At 41.4% G+C, this 11,069-nt stretch overlaps 1 protein-coding gene across 2 annotated transcripts; it reads left to right on the forward strand.

Moving 5' to 3' along the window:
* The first annotated feature begins 1,264 nt into the window (after positions 1-1,264).
* On the forward strand, positions 1,265-10,157 carry septin2 (septin 2). 2 transcript variants are annotated; one of them, XM_087831400.1, is made up of 13 exons: positions 1,265-1,419; positions 2,214-2,256; positions 2,931-3,045; positions 5,154-5,240; positions 5,336-5,459; positions 5,684-5,818; positions 5,939-6,056; positions 6,274-6,375; positions 6,902-7,047; positions 7,210-7,332; positions 8,348-8,408; positions 8,798-8,892; positions 9,021-10,157. In XM_087831400.1, the coding sequence occupies exons 2-12, from the start codon at positions 2,233-2,235 to the stop codon at positions 8,882-8,884; spliced, it is 1,122 nt and encodes a 373-aa protein (XP_087687526.1). In that variant the 5' UTR covers positions 1,265-1,419; positions 2,214-2,232; the 3' UTR covers positions 8,885-8,892; positions 9,021-10,157. The 2 variants fall into 2 exon arrangements, with proteins under 2 accessions (XP_087687526.1, XP_087687527.1); XM_087831401.1 differs by having other exon boundaries at positions 7,210-7,293.
* The last annotated feature ends 912 nt before the right edge of the window (positions 10,158-11,069 follow it).

An 11,069-nucleotide genomic window follows, 5' to 3' on the forward strand; every position in this document is an offset into this window, starting at 1 on the left:
TGCATTGCATTAGTTTGGCATCATTGAGGAAAACATACCAGCAATGACAAGTATTTGAAACAGGCTGACACATGGAAATGTTTCTCAGTTTACACCCCTATCTTTAATATAACCTACATTACCCAGTCTCCTCAGTCTAGAGGGTATGCTGTTAGGTAACTGAGATAAGGAGATGGGCAGACAATAGCGGCATATTAATTCCATTATTAACATCGGTGGGAATAACTAGAAGTTATGCTAATTCCTTGAAGCTGCTCCCTATTGAGGGAGAACTAGAGTGTGAAAGAATAAATATCTGAAAACATCACAAAAATATATCCATAAAAATGCTATAAAGCTTGTCTCTCACAAAATCTCCCACTTTCATGAAACCTCAGCTAATGAAATTGTAGATATTTCACAAAATGTAAAATATTTTATAATTTATTTACTGGGATTTATTAACTTTGGATGGTTTGGACAAGTGGAGAGGAGGAATGGTAGGTATAGCGGACAAAAGGCCTCAGTTCATGAGTGTAGTGAAGGAGGACCTGCAGACATTGGTGTGACTCAAGTGAAGTCTAGAGATAGGGTGAGCTGGAGGCAGATGATCAGCTGTGGTGACACCCAATATGTGCAGGTGGAAGAAGAAGAAGACTTCCCTATGTTGAACTTACCATAAAGGCTCAATCTGAGCTGCATCACAGACTGGACTATATTAATAATTCAGGGTAGCTCCTATTATATCCCCTTTGGGAGTCTAGCCTGTTAATAACCCCCATGCTCTGTCTGATGGGCTTTTATTTTTTATAATGTACTTCTAATGGCCGATCTTGTACATGACACAGGCTCCTGCTGACTCACAGGGGCAAAGTCTTTTTTTTCTTTTTTTGTCAGTTTCAGACTTCAGTGTTTTCGGTTCAATTACGTTTTCGTTAGAATCTGTTTGTTTTTTCCAGTTTAGTTTCTATAAGTCTGAACATGTTAAACATTCACCTTAGTTTTCATTAATACGAATGTTAGTTTAATCCTGTTATTATATCATAGAGGACATTTTTCAAGGGCAAAATTAAAAAAAATTAGATCAGGTATTACAGCTAAGTCTTTTATTAACCTATTCTTACTGAACATCTGCAGCAATGACTTAACTATATTGACAAACACAAAATAATCTTCCTCTCTGTTTTTATTATTTTTATTTATTTATATATATTTACTTATATCAAGTCTAGTTTTTATTTGATTTACCTTTTTGGCACCTAGTTTTAGTTAGTTAGCAGTTTCAGTGGCTCGGCTGAGGGCTGAGCCTGCTGCGCTCCTCTCGCCCAGTGCATTGTGGTCTGTGTGCTAAAGGAAGCTGCTGCAGCGGAATCTGAAGAATTTGAGGTGTCCGCCAAGTCTGCTGCTCATCGCTCCCTGTACTTCCATCTACTCTGCAAGGTAACCGTGTACTTTTCAGCATTTAACCAGTTATTTATCACCGAGTGTGTCGGCGCCGTCGCTGTTAAAACGACGAAGCTAACATTAGCTTATTTGATTTCCTGCCCGGCTAGTTAATAGTAATTAAAGCTTAGCAGTGTACTGAGCTGCTAGCTCGGGCTGCTAGCTTGTTAAACAGCGTTCAATTGACCGTTGATAACCCGGAGGTTTGTTACCGCTATAGCAAAATTTTAAAATACCCGAAGCTGGTTTATTAAGTAATATCAGTCACATTTAGAAAATCGGAAAATCAGCTGACTTGTAATGCTAACTCAACTAAACTACCTCGGAAACATATTTAGTTAATTAACCGGAAAAGAAATGCTCGGTTATATGCAGAGAAAACGTCTTCTCCCTCGTACTGTGGGTGTGTTTCTCACAGTTTCAGTTCATTCAGGGGGTTTCGAATAAGATACAACAGCCTACAACACAGCTAGCAAAAGAGACCGATATGATGGTAATTACAGAAAGGTGGGGTTTGAAGGCTTAAGCTTCATCTCTTCCCTCAGATCATAGAGCTGTAGTGGGATGCAGCTGTAATGCAGACACCTAGAGCAGGAAAGCAGTTTTTTTTTCTGTGGTGAGACACAACACTCTCACAAGCCACTCCGAGCAAAAAACAGACTTCCTGTCTCTCATACTCTGAAGCCTCTGAGTATGTGACTGCATGAGTCCAACCCCCATTTTAGAAGAAGGGTGAGAAAAGATTTTTTGTGTTGGTTGGTTTATATCTTTGTTTTTGTCTTCTCTTTCAGCCTAAACAAGGAGGAAAAAATGTCTCAAGCTGACAAAATGAAGGTAAATCATATCAAACAAACAAACCAACCAGTTTTTCTATCTGAACCAATAGGCATGCTGTAATACTAGATTCCTGCCTGTACTTCAGTGACTGCCTACTCCATTGCAGTAGCTTTAATTGTAGTGAAAAGGAAACACAATATGCCCACTGAGTTGAAACTTCTTGTTTTTTAGGCATTGATATTACCGTCCTGTTAAAGGGTACATTGTCTGCGTGCTGCTCATTATCCTCATGACTCACTCATGCAGTTTTCTTTGTACTGAAAGGGCTAAGGGCAGTGCAAAAACACACTGCTTATCAAGCTCACTCATCTTGACCTTCTTCCTGAAAGGACAAGGAGTGGAGGCTTTGTCCACCTTATAAACTGAATAAAGAAGGTGCTGCTTTGTATTACATTTGAATTTTCTGGTATACAGCCTGGCTAGCTGCAGGGATTGGTAAATGGCTTCCTTTTGATGAGCTGCGTGTAGAAAATGCTGGATGAATGGGGTGGTGCGAGGTCTTTTGGAAATAGCCTCTTAAATAACCCCGTCACCGTCAAGCCTGCTCAGTGATTTAAGCTCGCTGCATATAATTAGCTGTCGCCTCACATTTATCCTGCTCAGTTTAATCGGAAGTAATAATCATTTTACACTCCTTTCTTTTTACTTTTCCTCCCTTTTCTCCTCTACAGCAGGGGCAGTTCTCAAACCCCGAGACCCCGGGGTATGTTGGATTCGCCAACCTGCCTAATCAGGTTCATCGAAAATCTGTAAAAAAGGGCTTTGAGTTCACCCTTATGGTTGTAGGTGAGTGCGCTAATGCTTTTCCCACCACATTTTTCACGTTGCTGTGACGTGACGCTGTTTTTTATTTCGTCTGGAAAATGATAATGTATCTCAGGGATAAGAATGTTAAAGCTAGAGTAAACACGGCCACTTTGTGGAATGTATTTTGTCTTTTTTCGCTCATGTTATTGCGTTAAATTCATGTTGGGATCTTGGATGCTCGCTTGAACAATATGCAGTTTTTGCAGTCTGAGCTCTTTTTGACTTCCGTAGATTTTTCGTTTGTGTGTCGCGAGCACGCCGGTTGTTTTGTGTTCTATAATTCGTAGGCATGCACTTGACTGTCTTACTGTGCATGAAGTTTTTTTTTTCTGCGCAGACGTAGTCATCGGTAAAGCTGCTCAGCTGATGTTGGCAGCAGTGTAAAACTCTTGCTCTGGTTCCTGTGACTGGGTGAACCCCTGTGCTTGCTGGGAATGGGGGAGGGTCGAAGCTCCCCTCAACACTGCTCATCCTTCTTCTTTAAAATAAACCAGAGAGGAATGTGGCCTGTGTGCCTCCAGGGACCCATTCAAACAGTGGACAGCGAGGCCTGCTGGTTCTTGTAATGCAGTAATATACCCTCTGTGTAACCCCCCCGTTATTAAACTAAATCAGTGTTTACCTGGGTGAGCGGCTAGATGCTGCTCTTCTCCACGTATAGAAATAATAATGTTGCAGTGAAAATGAAAAGCATTGATCTCTGTAGTCTCTTCCTTTCCCACATGCACTTGAACTTGCAGTGTGCATAATAAATATGTCAGTTTGCTCCCTTACAAGACCTCCTGGCAAATTGCCACTAAAGAAGACCTCAGTAAATCTTTTGTCACAGCCTGGCGGGAGCAGCAGTAGCTGCTGTTTAAGACTCTGTGTCTGTGCTCGACTTCTGCTTTTAGCTGGATGTAACCAAGAAACTAAACAGTAGTTTCTTGTCTTTACGGTTGCTTTGAATCTTTTTTTCCAGACAGCAGGCAGAGTGTTAGACTGAAGCGACGCGGCAGATCAGATCAGATGTTTGTGTGGTGTGCAGGAGGTTTTTCTTGGCCAGATTATCAGACTGAGTTACTGTTGTCTTTCACTTGAGGAACACCTACTATTGGTATTTGGATGCATGGTTTAAATTTTGTCCTGTAAAGTCATTGATACTGATGTGTAGTTCGTTCATAAATTATATCGACTGAAGCATTCAAATAACGTCATTCTCATTAAATACAGTTTGTTTACCCTTTGTTTATTTTATTAAAGAGCTGGAGTAATATAGTTTTAGAATCACATCAGTCCTTTCCCCTGTGACAGACTGGATACCTGTCCAGGGTGTACCTTGCCTGTTCCCCATAACAGCTGGGATAGGCTCCAGCTTCCACCTGACCCTGAATTTGAAAAGTCATAAAGAAAATGGAAAAATGGAAATTTCACCAGACAATTGGTGTTATGTTTCCTGTTTAACATGCTAAATTTGGAGTTCTGTAGATTTCTATTTGGCTTTTGAATGTCAGGTCTCTTTTGTGTAACCTCTCTGGTCAAATTAAAGTTCTTACCCTTAAGTCATGAACAAACTCGTATCCTTCCCAGCTTCTGACAAGGTTTCAGCCACCTGACGGCTGGGGAAAGATTAATGCTGAAGTCAGATTTAGAGTTTGGTTGATGCGTATTTCCATCTTGTGTGAGATGCAGTGTGTGTTACACACTGCGTTTCCTGCGGCGCACTGAGGACGTCTTTGTTCTTTTGGTTGAAACTGAGCTCTGCATTAGAAGAGCCCTTGCACTAACCAGAGCCTGACTGTGCATTTGTAATTATTAGCATTGTGCTAATGCTAATAATTACGGGCCGTGGTGGTCAAAGGGCCCGGTGGCGCCAGTGTCCGGCAGCCGCGCCTCTGTCAGTGCATCCCAGGGTGGCTGTGGCTACAATGTAGCTTGCCATCACCAGTGTATGAATGTGTGTGTGAATGGGTGGATGACTGGTTGTGTAAAGCGCTTTGGAGTCCGTAGGGACTAGTAAAGCGCTATACAAATACAGGCCATTAACCATTTAACCATTATGCAGCCCTCATTTACTTGTGACAGCTTTACCTTCCTGTTATCTAAAGGTGAATCTGGACTTGGAAAATCCACCTTGATCAACAGCCTCTTCCTCACTGACCTGTACCCTGAGAGAGTCATTCCTGGAGCAGCAGGTAAAACACACACACACTTACACGCTGAAAACACAGATGATTCATTTTTTGTGAAGCAGTTTGAGAAACCTGCGTTTGATCTTTCCTCCTTATAGAAAAAATAGAAAGGACAGTTCAGATCGAGGCATCCACTGTAGAAATCGAGGAGCGAGGAGTGAAGCTCCGCCTCACTGTGGTTGATACACCAGGATACGGAGACGCCATCAACAGCCAAGACTGGTGAGAAATCCTTGTAGGGTGGAGGCTGATGAGTAGATGAGGTATTTTTGGATTTGAATTGCTATCTTATTCCTGTGATCTGTGAGTGGTGATGACCCACTAACGTTAGATGGCTCAAAATAACACTGTAGAAATCTTAAGGATAGGGGCGAATCTATTATTAGCCAGGCTTTGTGTTTGCTTTTGTTCAGTATAATTTCTAACTTTTTTTTTTGTCCATCCAGTTTCAGCACCATTATCAGCTACATTGATGACCAGTTTGAGCGCTACCTCCACGACGAGAGCGGCCTAAATCGTAGACACATTGTTGACAATAGAGTTCACTGCTGCTTCTATTTCATCTCCCCACTCGGCCACGGGTGCGTCCTGCTATGCCCACTTGCACAAATACTGTATAGGCCTAAGTCATTACAGTGAAGGTCCTCTGTTCACGCAGATTCTTTGTCTCTCGTTGACCCTCTGTTTCCTTTCCCTCCCAGCCTGAAACCACTTGACGTCCAGTTCATGAAGGCCATTCACAACAAGGTCAATGTGGTTCCTGTCATCGCTAAGGCCGACACACTCACCCTCAGAGAGAGGGAGAGGCTCAAGCGCAGGGTGAGGACACCAGAGTTACCCATTGTTCGGGGACTTTTTCCATTTCCTGACTTGAAGAGTAGTTACAGTATCATGTTATCATACTCACTGCTTTATCCAGTGGGTGCATCCGAATATTGTCGTTATCTCGGGTCTGGAATCAAAAGAAAGCAGAAGATCATCATCAGTTTAACATAACTGCTAATAACTGTTGTTTTACACTCTTCGTGTTATCAAGATTCTCGACGAGATCGACGAGCATGGCATCAAAATCTACCATCTTCCCGATGCTGAGTCAGATGAAGATGAAGATTTCAAAGAGCAGACGAGGATCCTCAAGGTACTGACTTCATTATCTGTGCAAGATTTCAACCTTGGAAAAAGGCTTCTTTCTGTCTTCTTCCTACGCAAATAGCGATGGGAGATTTGAACAAAACACAGTTTCTATTTCAGTGTTTTCTGTGAATCAACTTGTGAGATGGCACGTGTGCTTACAAACAAATGCATCAAAATAAACACTGGGTCAAGGTTCAGTGTGTTACCCGGTGCAGACCGCAAAAGCAAAATCCAACAAATATTAATTTTTTTGTAAAAACAGTAAGTTTATATGTTATAAATGCAGGATTTGGTGGTTTAGTTGGTTGGTTAGTTAGGGTGAGGTGGTAGACAACCCAATCCTACTCTCCTGGTCATCTTGTGAAGCTTTGATTATTCACTTTAGAAGCTTTGGTACTTGTTTGGGACAGCTCTGCTTTTGTTAAACTTCCAACTATCGATTTGGGGATTGGTTTTAAGTATCATAATTATCCATGGTGTGTGGTTGAAACATGACGGCAGAAATATGAGCTACTGCTCCTCTTCTCCAGGCTAGCATCCCATTTGCAGTGGTAGGTTCCAACCAGCAGATTGAGGCCAAAGGGAAAAAGGTCAGAGGTCGTCTGTACCCTTGGGGAGTGGTGGAGGTGGAGAACCCAGAGCACAATGATTTCCTCAAACTGCGGATCATGCTGATGTGAGTGGTGAAGTTTGTGAGTTGACAAAACTGTGTACATAAAGTAGTCTCCTTTTGAAACTGCTGTAACCAGACGGCCTCCGCCTGCCTTTGGAGGGAGTATGGCGGTGCCTGAGCTCTCTGCAAATCTGTTTATTGTTTGACTTTTCCTCAATCCCACAGAACCCACATGCAGGATCTCCAGGAAGTAACCCAGGACCTGCACTATGAGAACTTCCGTTCGGAGCGCCTCAAACGGGGTGGCAGGTTGTCCTCCCATGGTTACATTCTGCCTATGTCTCCTGCGTACGTACTTCCCTGTCTGCTTGCTTTTCTGCACCTCCCCCTCCTCAAAGAGCAAATCTCTGAGCTGTGTGTACATTTACATCCAGTAAAGTATTGTGGAAAAATCACACACACACGAGGTGAAACTTAACAAAACCCAGCTAAACCAACCAGAAAAGGAAAAATAAAGAGTTATTCCTGTTTATTGGGTAGTCCGGTCATTCATTTCCTTTTTCCAGTATCAGTTCTGTAGTACAGTAGCTCTAACCTGTGAGTTTTGCATGTGAACTGTAACAGACTGTAGCAGAGGTAGTTGGAGGTTAATTTAGTGCTGTTTTTTTAGTGGGTTGTTTTATCTTGTGTGTAGCAAATCTGTGCAGGTTAGAAACAAGATTACTGTGTGTGTAGCATTTAACATAGTGTGGGTAGCTCATTATTTAACCCCTAACGTAGACCCAAAGGACTGTTTTTAGACTTTTCTTCTAAAGGCAACACAGAATAAGGGTGTGGTTTTACTGTCTTCATATTTGCCGTGCCATCTGTCCAAAGATGGTGTTTGGTGTTGAATTGCCTTATTCCCAGTGAGTGGACTGATGGAGGTACTGTTTTATTTTTGGATTTTCTTAGTTTGGGGGAGGTCCTGCTCTTCCCCTGACCTTTGCACCCACTGCTTCTCTCTTGAATCTTCATGCTTTCACCTCTGTGTAGTTATTTGTTGTAGCTGCCAACTCTTCTCTGAGAAGCCTTGTCCCTGCAAACAAAACTAACCCACTGACCCGCTTTTCTACTTCCTCAGTGTGGCTTTTGTCGTGTTTGCTTAACGCTGCTTAAAATGGCAACATTCTCTCATGCAGAGAAAACAGTTTCTCTGCTGACTAAATAATCATGCTTCAAAAATCACTACAAGAGCATTTATAACCTCTCCAGTTGTGCATTTGCTTTAATGATTATCTTTTTAATTGTGTCCTGCATAATTAAGTCATTGATCTTTGCAGCGCACAGCATTGCAATAACTATAGTTGTGTCTGTAAAGCAGAAAGGGACCCGAGCCGGAGGAAATGGACAAGGATATGATCCTGCAGGAGAAGGAGGCTGAGGTGAGATATTTTAGACTACAAGCGTTGTTTTCAAAGAAATGTGTTGTTTAGGTTTCCTAAAGAAAGTTTTCGGCCCAAGATAAAGATAAGGCACATTTATTGCTTGTGTTTGCGACGGGCAGCCAGTCAGACTGTTGTTGACTGTTGCAAACAAGGAGGCAGGTTTTAAAGGGAGAGGAGATGAAACGGCATATTTCAGACAGGGGATGGAGTGAGGGTGTGCACCAAGGTCCAGTATAAAACAAATAAGTAGACAACCTTGCAGAAACAACAAACAATATTATATGATAGACTCTATAGAAAAAAACCCCAAAATGCCTTATGTCGCTTCAAAGTCGCAGCCATGAGAGTGTCCTGATTCACACCTTTTGATGTTCTGTGTCATTCAGCTGAGGCGAATGCAGGAGATGATTGCCAAGATGCAGGCCCAGATGCAGAAACAAGGAGACGGAGAGGGAGAAGGCCAACATGTGTGAAACTGATGGTAAGAGGCTGTGGGGAGACCCGTGGCCGATTCTGCTGCAGACGCATGATCAGTTATTTTACAGCGTGCTAGATTTCTTCAGATGTCCAAATATTAATATTCTTACTTTTCTTTTTTTTCTGGATTAGATATTTGAGCCACTGCTCGAGTTTGACCAGAGAGATGGAAAAGGTGTAAAGCTGCCTGGTCATGACTCCTCTTGCTTGCCACTATTTTATTATTATTATTTTTGTAATTTCAGCTCCACATGGGATCTGGAGTCATTTTTTTTTTAAATGCATACAGTAAAGTATATTCAACAGTGTTACATTTATATATTCACTCACGGTTCCATTTTTTCTTTTTTTTTTTTTTAAAAATTGTACCACTTTAGAAGAAATCGTTTACTGAAATGAAGTCATATGACCAATATTTTAAAATGCTTGCATATTTTATATTGGGAGATAGTTAATTTTTTTCCTTTTGTTTGCTGTTCAGAAAACCAAAGTATTGCTGCTTCTATGCGAAGACTTTAGTGCTGAAGCGTCTGTCGGAGCACATGCTAACACATGAGTGTCATTGAGAGAGAGAGATAACTGTAGTAGCAGACGTAGCTGAAAAACCTCTTTTATTCCATTGTTACATGACTGTGTCAATGTTATTTCTGTCAGGAGAAATCATTATTTAACAATTTATGAGTTCACCATACATGCTTGCCATTAAATGGGACCTGTCCTGCTCAGTGTTGATGTTAACCCGCTCATGTGCATGCGATTCTCAACCCATAAAAAAGTTATGATAAATTTTAGGGCAGTGTTTCATCCATTTGTGCTTTTCTCAGATCGGTGTCGGTATGTTCAACTGCCTTCGAGTGTGGTTAAGCTCCTTTTGATATGAATTAAACTGTGATCCATAACCTTTTATAGTCTTCCCCATACGCCAGAGAAATGAGGCGCGAGGCCTCTTTGGTGCTTTCACTTAACTAAATGCATTTAGTCCTTCACGTGTGTCGTCCTCGGTGTAAAGTGAAGTCATGTGACAGGAGCAGTGAGCGAGTTTATTGGTACAGTGAGATTTAAGAAGTTGAAACTTCTACCTGTCCCTACTGCTGAACGCTTTGTGGTTTTAGCGACCGCAGAGTTTAAAGGCGACCTGATGAGGTCATTGTAGCCAACGATCCCCTCACCAGCCGAGATGTGAGTCCTGACATTCCTTTGTGCTGTTTGTACCTGACAGATTTTGTTCTTGATACATATATTGTAATAAAAGTTTTATTAAGTATCAAACATTTTTTTTTAGTCTGCTTTTTTTTTTTTAACATTTCCCCCCTACTTTTTTTGTTTTTTTGTTTTATTTCTAAGGGAGAACTGTTCAAATAATAAGATTTAAATAACAGAAAGAAATGTAGGTGTGTGTAATCACTGCGTTTGTGTGTATACGGAAAGACAATGGACACAGTTTTAATAATTTTTGTTCAAGATTTAACGTCTGTGAGAATAACTTACCAGGTAAGTTTGCAGTGTTAGGGAAGATCAGGTGACTGCCTGATTACCGTTGGCTGAATTTAAGCTGCTCGTGTTAAAGCATTTTGCCAGATCCCATTTACAGACTATGACTAGACGAAAGCAGCTATGAGCCACAGAGCGATTGGTCATGCAACACTTTGTAAAATTAATTTTTCTAAATCCATAAAGAGAGGTATGCCTCAGAAGCAACACAACTCTGCAGATTACAGATTCTGGGTGTATGATACACTGGATCTTAGACAGGCAACACTTCCCATTGAAACCTAATCAGTGCCTGCTGGTGTTCAGTTAGACCATAAACTTTATAAAATTAGAGGAGCCTGAAGCTGCTCGTCATGCACATCAGGTGATGCTCTGCTACGTGTTTTATTTCAGTGAGATTAATTACCTCTGAAAGAACCACCGTGATTCTGCCCTCACAGTAACAGGGTGTCACTAATTACTGAGATACTGTGAGATATAGAGGTTAATTACCAAACCTCCAAGCTTATATTCCCATGTGCAGCAAGAGGCGTGGAAAAGGAATCAAATGATAGTGTAACAACATTTCCTTTTTTAAATAGAAGATTACCTTTTAAAACATTAATGAAGCATCTGCAGCACTGGACTAATGTGAACCTATAGGCTACGTTAAAGCTGATACTGATACTTGGCAGAAGTCTCGAGCCACCC

This window comes from Neolamprologus brichardi, chromosome 18 (assembly GCF_056152115.1).
Source record: "Neolamprologus brichardi isolate AB-2024 chromosome 18, ASM5615211v1, whole genome shotgun sequence".
Lineage (NCBI taxonomy): Eukaryota > Metazoa > Chordata > Actinopteri > Cichliformes > Cichlidae > Neolamprologus > Neolamprologus brichardi.

Excerpts from the sequence above, each read along its gene's own strand:
- septin2 (XM_087831400.1), top strand. The coding sequence starts at position 2,233 with ATGTCTCAAGCTGACAAAATGAAG. Across the intron at positions 6,057-6,273 it reads GGGAGAGGCTCAAGCGCAGG|ATTCTCGACGAGATCGACGA; the intron begins GTGAGGACACCA and ends CGTGTTATCAAG. Across the intron at positions 6,376-6,901 it reads AGCAGACGAGGATCCTCAAG|GCTAGCATCCCATTTGCAGT; the intron begins GTACTGACTTCA and ends CCTCTTCTCCAG.